Source organism: Meriones unguiculatus, chromosome 15, assembly GCF_030254825.1.
Source record: "Meriones unguiculatus strain TT.TT164.6M chromosome 15, Bangor_MerUng_6.1, whole genome shotgun sequence".
Taxonomy (NCBI): domain Eukaryota; kingdom Metazoa; phylum Chordata; class Mammalia; order Rodentia; family Muridae; genus Meriones; species Meriones unguiculatus.
Genome location: NC_083362.1, coordinates 8101135 through 8119778, shown reverse-complemented (window position 1 = coordinate 8119778; position 18644 = coordinate 8101135). Strand labels below are relative to the sequence as shown.

The 18644-nt window shown below is 48.9% G+C and overlaps 1 protein-coding gene across 21 annotated transcripts in view; it reads right to left on the bottom strand.

Annotated features, from left to right (window-relative positions):
• Positions 1-7324: 7324 nt before the first annotated feature.
• Trrap (transformation/transcription domain associated protein) overlaps positions 7325-18644 on the bottom strand; it is a 92497-nt gene continuing 81177 nt past the window's right edge. For 12 of the 21 annotated variants that reach the window (XM_060368123.1, XM_060368117.1, XM_060368120.1 and 9 more), the window contains 7 exons: positions 17134-17359; positions 16063-16280; positions 13573-13757; positions 13068-13145; positions 10131-10334; positions 9850-10044; positions 7325-8441 (listed from right to left, as the gene is read on the bottom strand). In XM_060368123.1, coding sequence (XP_060224106.1) covers positions 8157-8441; positions 9850-10044; positions 10131-10334; positions 13068-13145; positions 13573-13757; positions 16063-16280; positions 17134-17359 — 1391 coding nt within the window. In that variant the 3' untranslated portion in view covers positions 7325-8156. The remainder of the gene's footprint in view (positions 8442-9849; positions 10045-10130; positions 10335-13067; positions 13146-13572; positions 13758-16062; positions 16281-17133; positions 17360-18644) is intronic. The other 9 variants (XM_060368128.1, XM_021648982.2, XM_060368125.1 and 6 more) reach the window with 1 other exon arrangement.

The window sequence follows — 18644 nt, the reverse complement described above, 5'->3', positions numbered from 1 at the left end:
TCTGAGTTTGATCCCAGAACCCATATGAAAAGCCAGGCACAGGGGTGTGTGCCCACAAAGATGGTAGGATCTCTGGGGCTCACTGGTCTACCCAAATTAGTGAGCTTCTGGGTTCAGCAAGAGACCCTGCCACAAAAAGCAACTGAGCAATTGAGCAATTGAGAATACCTGACTTTGCGCTTCGGCCTCCACATGGGTAAGCATGTATGTGCATACGTGTGCATGCATGCTTGCGTGCGCACACACACTTACACGAAAGCTATCTCTGCTAAACAGTCAACTGGGAGCAAATGTCCTGTGAGGAGAGTAGGCCATCTGATGAGAGGTCAAAGGTCAGCCATGCACACGAAGAGCCGGATGCGCAGCGTCACAGCCACTTAGAAGGCCAGCTTCCTAGAGCAGGAAGGGTGTCTGGTCACTGAACACCCCGGGCCATCCTGGCAGTCCCAGCCCTGCCTAACAGTCTATAAACAGAGACTATTGCTCCCGGAGGGTCTTTGCTGGTCCAGAACACCATGTACTGGGCATAGAAATTCCTATACCCAGGGTCTGGGTTCTACCTCTCTCCGTACAGGCCAGGGCAGAGCCAGCTGCCTGTCCTACACAACTCCTTTGTAAGACCTGAATCCCAGACAGGCACTGTTCTCTCTCCACCTGAGGAGCCGTGACTATCTCTTCTGCCGTACAGTTCAGATGGATGATGGGCGTCTGAGCAGGGTGAGCCTCCCAAGTTAACTTCTTACCATCCCATTTGGTAGCTAGTGTTAGTTAATACTGAATTTGGGTTACTCTCTAAAATAGTCTGTATGGGGGCTGGGGAGAGATGGCTCTGTGCTTAAGAGCACTTGGGCTCATGGAGAGGGTCTGCGCTCATTTCCTGGCGTTCGCTCTAAGTGTCTTACGACTGCCTCCAGTTCTGGGGGGTTCCAATGCCCCCTGCTGGCCTAAACAGGTACTGCATGAGTAGATACATGGCATATACTTATATATACACATAAAACATAAAAGTAAAATAATCCATATATATATATCAATAATTTGATTTTGGGAGGGATTTCTCATACAGATGAGGCTGGCCTCAAACTTGTTTAGTCAGGGATGGCCTTAAACTTCTGGTCCTCCTGCCTCTGCCTTAGTACTGGGATTATAGGCATAACACGACATGTATGTTTGGGGGCATGGGGTGGAGACAGGGCCCAGGGCTTCATGCATGCTAGGCAAGCCTTCTACGACATCCTCATCCCTAATAATTGCAATTTTAAAACATACACTAATTTACTTTAGGCATATGACTGTTTGAGTCGTAAGACATTGGATCTCCTGGAATTGAAGTTGCAGATGGTTGTGACCTATTATGTGGGAGCAAACCAGGTCCTCTGCAAACACTAAAAGTACTCTTAACCTCTGGACCATCTCTCCAGCCCACTAATAATTTCATTTAAAAAAAATATCACTATTATGTGTGTATGATGAGGGCAGAAAAAATTCTCACGGAGGTCAGACTTTTTGTAGTCAGTGCTCTCCTTCCCCTGGGATTCTGGGAATCAAGTTGGGAGGCTTGTGCAGCGAGCGCCCTTGCCCACTGAGTCACCTCATCAGCCCCCTAATAACTTATATTCGACAATTGCCTGGCTTTTGTCCTCCCTGGGTCTCACTGGTGTAGCATCGGACTACATGGTAAGTTTTAAAAATGGGAAACTGTTTCCATCCTCTCTGATTTCTAGCAGTGGTAAGAACAGCATTTTTGGTTTGCTACTTTAATGCGTTCTTTCTCTTAGCCCTGGAAACAGCAATTTCCTGTTTCTCCTCTTAGTGATTTTGATAATTTTCCTCATTTAGCTTAACGATGGCAGCTGAGTCGTTATCCAAAGGCTTAAATGGAAACTGAGCAACGATTACAATTCTTCAGGGCTCACTTTACAAATCTACTTTACTTAAAAGGGAATTTTATGAGGCGGGTCTTTTCTGTTTTCCTGCCTAGAAGGATAGGAGACCATGGCTGCCTGTCCTGGTGCCTGAGCCCCAGCTGACGACACCAGTTCCTCACAGAGCACCTCTGTGAACCCAAGGCTGATTACTTTTATTACTTTTACTTTTTTACTATTACGCAGATTACTTTTATGGCAATATATTTACTTAAATGAAATACAGTTTGTCATTTAAAAATTTACACTTTGGGGCTAGAGAGATGGCTCAGGGTTTAAGATCACTTGTTGCTCTTGCAAAAGTAGGGTTCAATTCCCAGCACCGACATGGTGGTTCACAAGCATATTTAACTTATTCCAGGGGATCCAACTACCTCTTCTGACCTCTGCAGGCAGCCGGCAAACACATAATGAGCATACATACATACATGCAGGCATAACATTTACATAAAATCTATTTTTTTTAAATTACACTTTTACAAATTATAATTTCATGGAAAGAACAGTACATTAAAATTAACATGTCTAGCCTGAGGCCACAGCTTAGACCAAGCATGAGGACCTGAATTCAATCCCTGTAGCCGATGTCTTCTGGCCTACATGTGCACATGCCCCCAAACCTTCATCCCTACTCCACAAACACAAACATATATAAAACAAAATGTCTAGAGAATGACAGCAGCAATATGGTGGACTCAAATGACCCAGACAGGAACACAAATGACCAACTAGAGAGGACTAGAACACCTCCCCTATGGATAACAATCAAACACACACCCACAACCAAGGAGAACCTAGGCACACAGAAGCAGGAAGGGGCCGACAGGACAGTTCAGACTGCAGGAAGCCACGGCCCAGTTCTGGTTTCCTGCTGTGACATAAGGAAAACAAAGGAAACCAGATATGTGCTAACCTGTAGCAGGCCAGCCTGAGGCACACAGCTCAGCTGTTAAAACACAAGAGAGCACCCTTGATAACAGCTGTGGAGGAGGAGGGCTGTGGACACTGGGGAGTGGGGAGGGGATGTGACCACACAAGACAGTACTGATTGAAGAGAGAAGCTAAGATCCTATGGAGGGGCTGGGATGACAGCAAAAATACAATATTTAAAAGCAGTTATGGGGCTAGGGATCTGGGTCAGTAAGCAAGAGTATGCAAGCAGGAGAACCTGAGTTCAAATCCCCAGCACCCAGGAAAAAAGCCAAAAGGTGCTTACGATGCTCAAAGTGTGTGTGTGTGTGTGTGTGTGTGTGTATGCAAAGGGCAAAAAATCTAAAGGAAATTGGAAAAAATTCCATGAACAAAATACTAGTATCATCAGATGTATATATATATATAAAAAAAAAAGAACAACAAAGATATTCTAGAACTGAAAAACGTGACTGCTGGGAATTGAGCAGTTGGGAACCACATTGACTGATGTGGTTCAACTATAGTCTTAAACCAGCAGAAAGCTGAGCCAGTGGGTTTTAAGGCAGCTTATCTGAAATTATTAAGTAGGGAGGCTAAAAGAAAAAGAATAACAACAACAAATGAAAGAATTGAAGGGATTGAAAGGACTCCATCAAGTGGACGAATACATGCATTATGAAAGCCCCAGACAGACGAAGGAAGTAATGTCAAATAACTGCCCTATTTGAGGAGAGTCCTGATCAACAAACTCCAAGAGCCCTCCACCAAGCCATGCCATCATATTGTTGAGGGACAAAAATCAAAGCAGAAGTATAGGGGCTGGAGAGATGGCTTTGCAGTTAAGAGGACTCAGGGTCGGTACCTAGCACCCTCTAACAGGCCACAACTGCCTTCAACTTCAGTTCCAGGGGATCTGACATCTGATGACGTGCACATACAGACAAGTAGGCATGAACACATAAAGATAAAACGGAAAAGGAGGAAGCATGCATTATTGTTGTGTACATTTCCTCCAAGACTGAAGCATTCCATCCAGAAGGGTCGCTCCTTGAGCTGAAAGGTAAACAATTTAAACTAGCTTCAGGAAGTCCCTAAAACTGACCAGATTCATTAGGCCCCTCCCTACCAGAGTAGACAGCAAAAGATGAGAGAGCTCCTCTCGCATGAAGTACAGCTCAGCTGCAAGGAAGACTCTCAGACAACCCAAGCCGCAAAGGAGGCTTGAGTCCTGACCTGCTGCCTTCAAGAAACAGAAACCAACTGAGTCACTGGGAAAGAAAGGACACTCCCGCACTGGTTAAACTGCTGCAGGCTGCGCAGTGTGCTCCAGGTTCCCGGCTTTTGTGAGCTGTCACCCATAGCTGGGGTGGGCTTTTGGTAGACGTCTTTGAGTCATACCTGGTCCTGTTAGTAACCCCGATAAAACTCATTGGTTCAAAGCGGACTTTGGTGGTATCCATACTTTGGTCTGTCATATGTTTCCTGTCTGGGGTGAGTAGACACGTATGTGCTGCATCTCCCCAGAAAAGTTTTGTATGTTTGTGTGTGTGTGTATATCAAAAGATAGGAGATGGGTTCTTGCTACAATGGGTTAGCTGTGAACTTCCGGTCCTCCAGCCTCTGTCTCCTAGATGTTGGGATAATGTACAGGCACTGCAGGCAAAGAGAAAACTTTGGAAGCAGAACAGAGCAAGCAGCCGTGTACAAGGGATGTTTGGTAAGATATGAGCAATTTCTCAATATATGCAGTGAAGAGGTAGGTTTAAAGTGCTAAGGACTCCCAACTGAGAACTCCGTATTTGACAAAATGAAAGGAAAATTAAGACATTCCAAGGTTAAAAACAATGATAAAGACCGAAAAACAGGGAACTTATGGCCACTGGTACTACCTCACAAGACCTTCAGCTTGAGACAGGATAGTAGAAGCGGGAAGCTGTGTAAAAATGCTGTGTAAAAATGTCTCCAGCGAAGACAAGCTGTGTAAAAAAAAAATAAAAAAAAAAAAAATGCTGTGTAAAAATGTCTCCAGCGAAGACAAGCATGTGCTCAAACAAACCAACCCCTGCTAGGCAAGAGCTCTACCACCAAGGTGCAACCCTAACCTAACCCACAATACATTTCTTTTCAAGGGCACCTGAAATACCTCTTGGGGTTAACCAGATGTTTGGCCACAAAACAAGTCTAAATCTTACAAGGCTGAAGGCATGGGCTGCGCAGTGCAATTAATACTTCCTGCCAAGTCTGACAACTTGAGTTCCATTCCCAGGTCCCACAAGGTGGAAGCAGAGAACCGTTTCCTGAAAGTCGTTCTCTGACCTCCACATGTGCTGCACGGCCCCACATGCTTACATCCTAGCATGTTTCCCAATCATGGGAAAAATCTATAAACCAACCATCAACCATAGAGGAAAAACTGAAAAACTCACAAGATGAAAATTACACAGCAAATGACTTAGGGTTTGAATGTGAGAAAACAGACAGGCTTAGATGAATGGGAACTACAAGAGACCCGGTTTACACACACGAAAACATACCATCAGTTGATTGTCAGGTTGCCAAGACTTCTTCAAACCGAATAATCACCAGCAAATGGTGCTGAAGTACAACAAACATGCAAACAAACTAAGCCGCACACTTACCTTACACCAGATGCACGTGTTAACTCAAGAAGGGCCAGAATTACAAACCACATCAAAATTAAATACTTATTCTCAGAATGTGGAGGCTGAGGCAGAAGGACTCCTTCAAGTTTAAGATCAGCCTGGGTGACCACACAGCAAGTTCCAGGCCAGCCCAAGCTGGAACAAAACCCCGTCTTAACAAAGCAATAGAGGGCTTGGACAGGACTGGAGTAGAGTACTTTCCTAGAACGCACAGCGCTCTGGGTCTGATTCCATGCTATTGCATGCATTTGGTCCCAGCACTAGGGAGGTGGAGGCAGATGATCAGAACTTAAGATTTCCCTCAGCTACCAGACACCAGCCTGGGATATACAAGATTCTGTCCTTAAAAACCAAAACAAACAAAGACAGACACACACAAAAACAAACACGCAAACCCAAAGATTTTAACTTACCTCAAAATGGTAGCCATCTATAAGTGGGTACCTACCCTCTGAACAGGCAGCCTTGAGCACAGTTCCAGACATCACTACCACACTGGGCTGAGGACACTGCGGCTTATGCCACCACCGCATCCTGGGTCTCCTGTCGTGGCCTAGCTTTTCCTGGTCTGGAGCAGATGTTGGGTGTTGACTAGGAAAAGACCCCTTCTTGTCCTGGCCACGGCTGTTAAGGTTGGCTGGTTGTTGCCAGCAAGCAGCAGTTCCAGGGGGATGGCATGGCTGAGGGAAACTCGGGCCTCTTCTTCACTGGCTGCACTGACTCTAGACTGGCTTGCCAAGGCGAGACTCAAGGGCTGCTTTACTGCTCAAGATCGTGCAGCAGGATGGCCTCGACGTCATCAGCCACCAACCACCACCATTCCAGCATCTAAGACACCTTCTCACAAAGGGGGCAATTCTCGGGGCGCCGAGGGACAGATGATGGTGAGAAGCAGCAGTAGCGTCAGATGGATACCGCCTGGCCCCTCGACCTGTCTGTAAACCAGGGTACAGCTCAGCAGGATGGCGTTCGGCTGGTTCAAGTCCCATCCACTTGTTCCAGGATTGGCTCTGGGGCCTCCTCGTCCTCTCTGAGCAGACAATTCCTTTTCTGTCAAGTGTAGAGCCATCGCTCTCCCTCAACTGACAGCTCATAAGGCCAAGGACTGGCGGTACACAAAGACTCTAGTAAGGCTACCGGTGCCAACCAGACATGAAGGAACTTGTAGCCAGGTCACACTCTGGCAGTATGCTGGATGTACAGCTGGTTTCCTCTTAGGAAGGAGCCAGGAGGCTGCAATCCTCAGCCTTGACTTCTCAGACTAGGGTAGGCTTAGCTTCAGGACATGGGTCTATGCGAGCTGGGGACAAAGGGAAGGCGGATGAGCATCCAGGGCCAGCGGGGTTGTGGTGGTCCATGCCATGTGTCACAGGCAGCTGTGGAGAGTCCTTGTAGAGTTGGCACCTGCCTTTAGGCTTGGACGGAGTCTATGTTTAAGTAGAGCGGCATCCTGTAGCATGCTGATGTCGGAGCCAAGAACTTAGGACTGTCTCAGGTCCACCTGGACTTTGATTCCTGGCCAGAGTTGAGACTAAACAGATGATGAGAGCCAGCCGTGCCTCCAACAGGGTTCATATACACGGTTACAGACAGTAGGTCGAAGATGGACAGTCCAGGCACACTGCCAACGTCAGCACTGGCATTCCTGCCACCACGGCTTTCAACAGGCTAGTTTGCTCTGACCCTTGGAGCCAAGACAGCAACCACCTGTGAGCATGGGCACTGTGTGTGCCACAGCCCACTCTCCAGGAGGGGCCAGCAGATACACAGGTAGAAGAGACACACATAGAAAGAGATGCTAACACAAAAATAAGGGACAACAAATACTTTTATAAAATATTTATTCTAAAAAAAAAAAACACACTGTACAAATTTAGCTAGAAGGTTCTCAATGCTCAGATTTATAAAAATGTCAACATAACAGACTAAAGGGGACAAACTTTAACTGCTTTCTTTTCAAATTAGGAAGGAAAAACAAAATGATTTTCTTGTCTTTTTTTTTTTTCTTTTTTTCCTGGTACAATGATAGTAAATTTCTAAAAGATATCCAGCAAGCCAGCAGTAAAAAGTGCAAGGTTGGCCTTCTGGCCTCCACAGATCCATTTCTGCCCAGCTGAAATGGAATCCAATGAGGCCAAGGGCAGCTTTCTCCTGCGGGCAATGCGGGCTCACTGAGCCACATGGTCAGACTTAGCAAGACTTCCAAAGCAGCGATGGAGAGCGTGAAAATCTGTGCTCAGAGAAGAAAGCCTGTCTGCTCCTGATTCCCATTTCTAACACTGTGGACTTCCTGGACCCCACGGAAGGCTGTGCGCAGTGCCCAGCTGCTCTGAGCTGTAGTTTTTGGAAGTTAAGGGGTAGAGCGGTATCTGCCCTTCACACCGAGGCCGGAATAGCACAAGAGGAAACCCCAGCCTGGGAGTCCCTAAGTTAAAACGCATCTCAGAAGCTGCTTAGCTCGGCTCTGCCACCTCTATGGCCTGGCCACCCTTGTGTACAGGGGACCCCTCTGGGACTAATCTCAAACTCTTCCACACATAAACTACTGGGAAAGTAACTGTATAAAGTGGGTAACAAGGCAGAGAGAGGTCTCAACAGCCAGGGGCTCAGTGGCTGAGAGGCACATTTCACATTCTGGGCGGAGTGATAGCTGAGGTCACAGCCACGGGTGCCAGGCAGGGTCCATGCGACACAGGTTGTCCAGGCTGTTGGCAGCAGCCACTAGGGTGTTCACCTTGCTCTCCCCACCGTCAAACTGGGCCAAGTTGTGCAGGCGGGTCATGATGGCAGTGACGGCTTTCTGAACCAGGGAGACCAGCTGCTGGCTGTCCATGTTCTCAGGCTGGCCTGCGGCTGACAGCGGAGAGGAAGTGTCCTCCTGGGTCTTTTTGTGCCAAGCAATGATCTCATCCCGGAGTACAGTTTTCAGAATGCCATCCACCTGCACGAAGGAGAAGGGGAAACGACTGTGTCCCAGCAGGGGGTGACTGGGGCAGCTTCAGGTGTAGATCTGTAGCTACCATGCGCACCCCCAGGCTGCCACCTAGCGGCTGGACAAAGCACCTGTTTTCTGATAGAATGCTGGGATAATCGGATGAGAATCCACGGAAATGTAGCCAGTGTCCTGGGCACAGGGAGGACACCAAAAATGGCAGGCTTGAATGCAGTGTCCTGACACCGTGCTCAGAGCAGAAAGCCCCACGCTTGCCAAGGGCCCGAGAGCATCTTGGTCAGGCAGGCAAGTAGAGGACAAATAAATCAGCTCTGGCTTGGCTTGAGCTCCACACACCCCTCTCCAAACAAGGCCTTGTGTCATTTACCTATAGCTCCCTAGCAACCCTTAATAAGCCCCATTTTGTGGTAAACACATTCTGGAACCTATCTGAGAAATTAGGGATACTAGGCTGATGTGGTCTAGACTGGTTTTAGGTGCATGTGCAATAGAACAAACTGTCCTCTGAATTAACTCCTAGGGGAAAAAATACACTATTTACTATTCTATACCCATGAATGATGGCATTCATGAGCAGTCAACTGAGGCTTAAATAACTCAAGGTTGTCTGTCAATCAAAATAAAAACTACCTATATTTCACACCCTCAGGAGCCAATTCTTCTTCTTGCTTCCAGTATCTGCTCCACACTGGCACCTTATCTTTGAATATCCCTTGTTATTTGCCTGCTCGTTAATTATTTATTTTTAAATATTTTAGATTCATTTTATGTTATGCGTATGAATGTTTTTGCCTGCAACATTTATGCGTACCATATAAGTCAGAAGAGGGCATCAGAGTCTCTAGAACTGGAGCTACAGACTGTTGTGAACCACCATGTGGGTGTTGGGAATTGAAGCAGGGTCCTGCAAAAGCAACTAGAGCTCTTAACCACAGAGCCATTGCTCTAGCCCCCATCATCATCATCATCATCTTTTTTTTTTTTTTTTAAATAAGAGCCTCAAAACACCTCGTCTGTGGCAGCAACCATTGCTACTACCAGTACCTTGCATATCCCTAGATGTCTGTGTCTGCTTGGGACTCATTCCAGCCCTATGGAAGGCAGGCGACAAGCCAGAAAATACTTCAGCCTTTCACGCCAGGAAGATGTGTAAGATGGAGTCCCGGAAGTTGCTATAGGGAACCAACAAGCAGTGGACCAACTGAGGACTCTAGATTCCTTTTGGCAAAGTGGCTTCCCTTTCTGCATATCTTTAGATAATGAACATTCCAAACCTTCTCCAGATACTCCATGCTAACACCTCCCTTCTTGTTCGTAGGCCTCGAGCACCGCTGAGATCCCGGGTGGATTTAAAAAAATCAGCCCACACTTTTCACAGGAAGATGCTGAGACCCACCTTGAAGTTTGGCTGGGCAAAGCACCGTGCAACAGCAATCATGGAGGCAGTCAACGGGCCGGAGACACCAATGGTGGTCAGGAACTCAGATATGTTGGGTGTGAGGCGGAAAGGGACCGGACGGTTGGCATCTAAGTCCCCAGTTGCATCATTTATGTCAAATCGGAAGTAAGCAACATTCAGCTTGCCTGTGTCCTGCATTTCAGAGGGAGACATTTTTAAGGTTGATATCAGCAGGACAGAGGAGTCACAGCAGGGTCTGGCTGTTGACAGCAAGTTACCTGAGCGATCTGTAACATCTCAGGGTTGAGTCTATTTAGATGCAGGACGAACTCTGCAAAGCCAATGAGTGCCAGCTGGATGGTCAACATCTTCCGGAAGGTCCAGTAGTCCGTAGCGTTGGGGAAGGTGTGCAGGGCCCACTCCTTCAGCATGCTTCGGGGGACCATGTTGCTCTGGACCTCTTTGAGAATGTCTCGGAGGACCTGGAACACACCACTATGTGACTCTTTGCCCACACCTCCCAGCAGACGAAAAGCTCTCATATTGCAACTGCTGATTTACTTAGCATCTGACTGACCGCTGCAGACCACGCTTCCCGCAGGGCTGAGTACCCACCGCCAGTGTGACTATCTGAACGGAAGCCACGACTGTGCTGTGCGGAACATGCCTCTCAAGGTCACCATACAGAACTACCTTCACCTTGCTGCCTCCCAACACAAGAGCCAGCTAACCAAAGAGACAAAGGATAGCTGGCTACCAATATCCTCTCTAGATCATGTACAGAGAAGTGTCACCGACCCAACAGCTACCCCAAAACGAGAGCAGACATTTGCATGACCTCAGGTCTGTCCTGCAAGACACCAAATCTCAGGAACTTAGAGAAAGCTCTAGCCCAACCGAGGAAGGACAAAACCGCTTTTTCCAGGTCTCTGGAAACTGAAGCCTCTAACAGCCAGATGAGTTCTCTAGGAACGGCAGGCTGAGTCCGGGCAAGCGCAGTGAGCCTGGTGGCAACCTTATGTCTTTCTTCCTACCTCCATCGTGGCCAGGACTGCTAGCCCTCATCCCTAGAGTTGCCCCTGACCTGATCTACCTGTCAGCATCCTACAGAAAACCCGACTGACAAGGTCTGTCCCTGTCTCAATGAAGCTCTCTCAGCGATGACAGTGCTCACTGAAACAGCTGAGGGTAACTGTCAACACTGCAGGTGCCAGACGCCACACCACAGCTGGAGCCCTCAAGAGCTTGGCCAGACAGAAAAGTGGCTGCAGGAGATGGGGTGGCAGAGGCAGCAGCTTTGACAGCTCCAGCACAATCCCGGAACCTAGAAGGTCAAGCGCACTTGACTGTATGTGTCCCTAAAGCTCTGCCACAGCAGAAGTGAGGGCAAAGGCAAAGCTACAAATTGTTGGGTCATGCTGCTGGCATGCCTCCAGACAAGACACCATTCAAACAGACATGAAGCGTGTTGGTTCAAACATCTAAAAACTGTCAAATCGAGAGCTGGGGTGGTAATTTAGTGGTAGAGAGCTTGCCTACCGTACGTAAGGTCTGTGGCTCAATCCCCAGCACCGACAAAATGCACACACGCATGCATGCACACCATCTACTGACAGCCAGTTGACTTTAATGGCTACATGTGACAGAAGAAGAGGCTTCACAGAGTGAGCTCTTACTGCGTCATCTGAGAACGCCCAGCACTCAGTACAAAAAGACAAATCGGGAGACGCTCAACATCAGGGTATTCTCATAGAGCACCCACATGGCTGCTCACAACTTTATGTAACCCCAGTTCCAGGGGATCCGCCACCCTCTGCTGACCTCCATAGGCACCAGACATGCAGAGGTGCACACACCTGCATGAGGGCAAAACACCCATATGTGTAAAAATGGATATTTAAAAAAGACAAATTGTCCAAATTAAAAATGGGCAGAGAACTGAACAGGTATCCTACAAGGAAAAAAAAAGACAAATAGCCAGTAACAGAGAAAGCCTCTTGTCATCACTGGGAGGAATTACAGTGATGCGGTCAGGAGGAGCGCTGCATGCCTTCCAGGGTGGCTCTCGTTAAAGTAAGTGCTGAGGTCACAGAGGTCCTGGGATACACACTGCAGGCACCATGGAATATAGCTCACTAAAACTTTAAACATGGCATTACCAATCAACCAAGGAGTTCTACATCCGGTGTAAAGATATATAGACATTCAAAAGAAACGAACACATGTTCACACAGACAAGTGTGACAATGCCCACAGTATTTCTCATGATATAACCAAAGAGTAAACCATCCAGAAAGCCATCAACCGACAAACTGAAACCACTGTGTCCAGACACCAGAATATAATGTGACAATGAAGAAGGAACAGAGCGCTGACACAGGCCAACAGAGTGGATTAAAATCATCACACATCAGAATTCAAAAGCTCTAGTTCTGTTCATGCCGCGCCAAGAACCTGCGGTCCACCCGAGGCCAGGACTGGAGAGAGATGATGAGTGGTCAGTGATGGCCGTACAGAGAGAATCAGCTCCAGACACCCAATGCCTTCAAGGATGGCTTTCATGGCACGTGAACTTTATCTCAATAAAAATGCTACTCAGACACCCAATGCCTTCAAGGATGGCTTTCATGGCACGTGAACTTTATCTCAATAAAAATGCTACTAAAACCACGGAAATGGAGCGAAGTTACCACAAGCCAACCGAGTGCGGAGAGGAGCCTGAGGGGCCGGGAGTCACTTAGTGGGTCGGTGTCCCTACTCAGGCAGTGCCCGTAAAATGGACAACCCCACTCCTCCGGTTACTGGTGAAGCGCACAGCTTTAGCTAATGGCTTCCTCTGTCAGACAGAATCCTGGTCTCTCCCAGGAACACCTCATGTCTGCCCAAGAGGGCACAGGATGACCAAGCTGGGACCTGGCTATAAAACACCCAATTCTCAAAGGAGGCCCCAGTTCTGTCCAGAAGCCTGTGAGTTATCAGGGATTTGCTCCCTCTGCCTGAAGAGGCGGGGAGCTGCCGCAGACCCTGCAGCCAGGACCACCTTAGCTCTCCCGCCTCGGGAGGTGGAAACGAAGCCCTGTGGGCTCCAGCCTCCGAAATAAAGCCCAATGTTGCAGGACCCAGAGAAACTACAATGAGCCCCGGGCAATACAGGGCAGGTCATGGCTTCCACCCCGTGGCCTCTCCTGGTAATGCACAGAAGGACCCCGTGGCACCTGGGGAGGGGCCAAAACAGCTGCCTCTTGCCGCTCCACACAACCCTGGACAAAATCTTCCCAGCCAAGGGCAGGAATCTGCAAATAAGGAGAGGGCCCGCTGTCACTCTGGGAGCACACGCTGTCTGGGACTCCTGTGGCCCACTCGCTGCTCCTGCCCCAGGCAACCCCAACAGCTGGGTCCCACAGGTTATGCTTGGTCACATTTTGCATTTTAGAGCCCCCACAGGGGCTAGCTGTGTTTTACCCAAGCCACTGGCTGCCGCGTGAGCATGCCAGCTACTGGTGTCTGAAGTCCATTTCTGAGCTTTTCTTTAAGTGCGGGGCGGGGACAATGAACTCTCCGAGGTCAGGAACCTCACCACAAACCCCCTGCAGCAGATGGCCACCAGCCATCTGACCTCAACCATCTCATGAGAAGTGAGGAGTCCCTCTCGAAACATCCCACCGCAACCAAGCAGCATGGACGGAGGGCCCGGGCAGTAGCTGGCCCCCTGCCTGGTACCTGGTGGCTGGCCTGGGTCCCCCGTGCCTGCACTGTGGCCAGCCTGTCATAGTAACGGGAGATGGGGTTGTCGTGCTCGATGCCTTTCTTGGCACAGCGCTGCTTGTAGATCTCCACCAGAGAAAGTGAAGAGGGGTTGTCCTCCACGAGGCGCATCTGCGGGGACACGGCAACAACCCGAGGAACTGAGGAAAGAAAGGAGGCAGAGTGAGGGACGGCGAGCAGGTCAGCACTCAGCCCCCCTCTCCCGCCCCCAGCCCAGGGCACGGATAGAGCTGGAAGAGCCGAGCAGGTCAGCACTCAGCCCCCCCCTCCCGCCCCCAGCCCAGGGCACGGATAGAGCTGGAAGAGCCCACACCGCACCTACTCAGCAGACGCAGTGAAGCACCTCTGTAGGGCGGTGAGGGCTGAATCCTCACTGGGTGCTCCAAACATGCGTTAGCAGGGACTCTGCCCACACGCACTCCTCAGAGGCCTTCCCTAGCTGGACCCGCCCTGGCTCTACGGCACCTGTTACATTTGTCAGGCAGGTAACTGACACTGCTCTGTAACCTGAGGCTCAGGGATGGACTCCACGCATGCACAAGTCCAGTGCTCTGCTCCCATGACCATCACAGCGTTGAGGAGTGCCTTCTCGAGCACTGTGTATTTTGGGATGGCACCTGTCACGGCCAAACTCCTGAGCTCCAGCTGGGAGCCACCTAGCAGGTGGACATACACATACCACCTGCCACCTCCGCACCACAGCTGCTTGTGACACAGCTGTCGGAGCCACCTGACTTCAGGTTCTTTATCCCCACGAAGGCAGGTCATTGATTAAACAAGGTAATATTTAGAATGCCATTTTAAGGAATAAACAGATTCTGCTAAAGTTAGTGGGAGGGAGCCGAAACTGACTTTCTGGCCCTGGAAAAGCTGGCGCTCCCTGTTCTGGCTGGCGAACCCTCAGCACGGGGCAGTGCCAGTGGGATCTACCACAGCTGCTTGGTTTCCTAATGAACAGAGTAATCCGAGAAGACCACAGCTAAACCGCAGCTGCTAGCTTGCTGCGCTGGCTTCCCTCCATGCGAAATTCCCTTGACTCCAAGATACAACCTGGACTTATTACTGAGCAGTGATGGGAAGAAGCACAGATCATGGCTCACGCATGCTACGGTGCACACAGCTCTCTGACACGTGACAAACTTCTTCAGAGGTCTTTGGTAATTCCTCCAAAAGATTTATTTTGGCTGGGCATGATGAATCCTAGCAATAGGGAGGTAGAGGCTCTCTGTCTCTTGAGTTTGAGGCCAGCTTGGCCTACATCGTATGTTTCTGAACACACAAGGCTACATAGTGAGCCCCTATCTCAAAACAAACAAAATAACTCCTAAAAAAAATTCATTTTTATCTTACTCATTTTTAATTTTTGTTGTTGTTTTTCGAGACAGGGTTTCTCTGTGCAGCCTTGGCTGTCCTAGATTCACTTTGTAGCCTTGAATTCATGAATTCATAGCAATCCACTTGCCCCTGCCTTCCTGAGTGCTGGGATTAAAGGTGTGTGCCACCGTGGCCAGTTTCATTTTTGAATTTTTAAAAACATTTCCTTTTCATATGTGTGTATTTTACTTAAATATGTATGTGTGTGCACTATGAGAATGCCTGGTTCTCACAGAGACTGGACAGTGTTCCAAATGGTTGTGGGCCACCACTTAGATGCTGGGAAACAAACCCAGTCCTCTGTAAAAGCAGCCAGCATTCTTACGTGCTGCGCCATCTCTCTGGTCCCGCGTGTCTATTTTTAATTATATGTATAATTGTATCTGTGTGCCCGTGAGTGCAGCTGCCCACAGAGCCCAGGAGAGGGAGTCATATCCTTACAATTGGAAGGACTGGCTGTGGGTGCTGGAAACTGAGCTCCTGTGGTCTTGCACTCTGAGCCATCTTCTCCACCCCTCAACTACTGACTTTGAGATAGTAAAAGTTGTGTGTTCGTCAAAATATGTTAGGCTAAGCTAGGCCTCTTAATCCCAGCACTTGGGAGGCAGAGGCAGACCGATCTCTGAGTTGAGGCCGGTCTTGTCTACACAGGGAATTCCAGGCAAAAGGCTGTCTCAAAAAACCAAAAACCAAAAGGATGTAGGGGGGGTGTTGGTTCCATCTTTGCTGGTAGAAGAATGTTCCCTATAGGACTTTCAAACAGGCAGTGCAGAGCTTCCAACTTCAGAGATCACGCACCAAAATGCCAGCCTCGGTGTGGAGAGTGCCATCAGTGCCACCTGATAACGTCACACACTGCTCTCGGGTTAGCTCCAAGTCAAGGCAACCCCACACAGGGCCACAGCCCCCAAACTAGACTGCAGGGCTGGTCACAGGAGGGAGAGCCGGAGTGTGCACTCTTACCCCACAGGGAGAGACCAGCGGGGACAGAGCATGCCAGCTGTTGCTCCTCAAAGCGTCCCAGCAGCCAGTGGCCTGAGCTGCCCTGTCCCTGAGGCGTGGCTCTCATACCTGTGAAGAACAAGTGCCTCTTGGTGGTCTCCTTCCTCTTCTCCAGGCAAGGGTTCAGCAGGCGGAGCAGCTGCAGCACGCGCTCCTCCCGCCGAGACTCAGTGAGGCAGGCATCGTTCATGACCAGGTACGGGTAGATCTTGCCATTGTGTCCCCGGATGTAGAGCCTGCGGGCCGCTGTGTTGTGCTTCTGCACAATCTCCACTCTCGGCATGAAACTGCAAGAGTGACAGGGAGGAAAGCATGATGCACATCCTTCCTTGGGGAAACCAATGTTAAGAGCTGTCATGCACAAGCAGGCTGGGTGTTCAGTGCCCCAGAGGTGCTGCGGTAATCTAGGATGTGTGGAGGACTGACGGAAGACAGGGAGGAAAGGCAGAGCCAAGTTAGAAGTAAGAAACAAGGTGCATGTTGGCTGCTGGAGGCGGCCCTCCCAAGTGCTGCTCACATCGCAAGTTGGATTCAACACGAGTAAATGCTACGGCTGACAGCTCTGCCTTTGCTTTTATTCACTTATTTTGGTTTTTCCAAATGACATTTCTATTTTCATTTTGCATACATGGTGCCTTTACGTCAGAGCGGCTTCTCCTTCCACCATCTGGGTTCTAGGTAGAGAACTTGGATCATCAGTGGTGGTGGGCCTCTAAGTGAGCCATTCACTGGCCCTTTTTCTGTTGTTCTAAATGGGGTCTTACCAGACATGCTTGGCCTAGTACTTGCTGTGGAAGCCGAGTGGCCCTAACTCAGAACCATCGTCCTGCTTTAGCACCCGTCTTTAGCACCCAGGACTTACAGACATGCAGCACCACACCTGGGTCTAGTTCTGCTTTTCTTATCATTTGTTAAGAGTTAATAAATGCCTGGCATATTCAGTGTGCCAACTTTTGTGGAGATTCGGAAAAGGTCTCTGCAAATAAGCCTGGCCTTCTCTCAGGACATTAACCCTACAGTCGGCTCAGGTTCTGGAAGAAGCCAACAGCGGCCCTGTATACCCCACCCCAAGGAACCAGCGTAGGCAGCACCCCAAGGCCAGCCCAAAGCTCCTCTGCATGGTAGGCCCCGTGCGCTCACCGAGCAATCTTGATGTAGTAATGAGTTGGCTTAGGCATCAAAAACTCCCCAGGGATCTCCACTTCAGCTGTCTGAGCTGAGAAATTGCTCAAGAACCGACACTTTTCTTCTATGAGGAAGAACTTGGGAAGCTGCTTGGTTTTAGCCTCAAGGATTTTGATCCACTTTTTCAATTTAGAAATCAGATTATGAAGCTTCATGGATCCTGGGACACTGAAGTCAAAATCTGCAGAACAAAATAAATGTGATTAAAACCAGCTGCAGCAGGAGCCAAGTATAATACAGCTGGGTTGGTGAGAGTGTCTGCCGAGCATGCAGGAAGTCCTGGGCTCCATCCAGGAACAGGGCTGATGAGAAGGTGAAGAGAGACACTATTCCAGGCCTTTGGCTGTCCCAACGAACAGCCCCATACGAACTCCACCACAATATAAGCCGTCAGTTTCAGGCTAGTGAACGTACTGTGTTTTCTTTAGTGACATCTGCCTGGTTCACTACTGACTGAACTTTTGACGTGATGCCCGAGGGAAGCACACACCCTGCCAGTGAGCTGCTATCACAGTGAGCGCTATCACTGAATGCCTCAGAAGGGCTAGGGATGTAGCTCAGTGGTAGAGTGTCTGCCCAGCTCACAGCCCTGAAGCCAATCCTAGGCTCTCTGAGGCTCAGCCCAGCTGAAGTGTGCACCAGTAACTCCCTTCCACTGCTGGGGTGGGGCGATGACAGCTACTCTACACTCTACCTCCTTAAGGGAAGCAGGGTTCCAGCTTGTGCATTAGCCAGGAATATTCATGCGTACCTTACTACATGAGGAGGCTGCCTGTTCTCCCTCGGTGGAGACAAGCTCATCACCTACACACAGGCACCTCAGAAGTGGCCTTGCAGGAGCAGGTCAACAGCAGGCTAGACTGTCTCATTCAACTTTGGCTGTGATCTAAGGAAACCCTGTGGTTTTCACTTTTTGAGCTTTTGGCTTTGTAGCTTTTACAAAAGCTTCAGCCCATATCTAATTCTGTTTCGGACTCTATTTGATGGAAGGATCTGACGTTTCAGATGAAGACACCAAGCCTTCAGATAAAAGTGGACTGGTTCTCCATGTCTTTAAGTAAAATGTGGTGGTAAAATGCTGTCTCATGTGCTTCCCACTTCACCAGGGTGATGGCATGGCAGACTGCAGAGGCGTGAACTTAGCTAACAGGAGCCAGATCCCCAGTGAAAAAGAGGGGAGAGCCCAAACTCTTTTTCTTTTCTTATTATTTATAGATATAAATCTACATTTATATCTATATAAACCTATATTTGTAAACGTTTATATAAATCTGTACTTATATAGATTTATATAAGTCTGTGGGAGTGTGATGTCTGTGTGTGAATATACCACACTGACTGCAGGGACACCAGCATGCTTGCACATCCCCGGATGTTATTCAGCATAGGTCTACCATGTGGAAGCCTCAGTAAGAGGCAGGCTATGTTACCCTCAAGCACCTTGCAATTCATGAACAAGAGGCCAA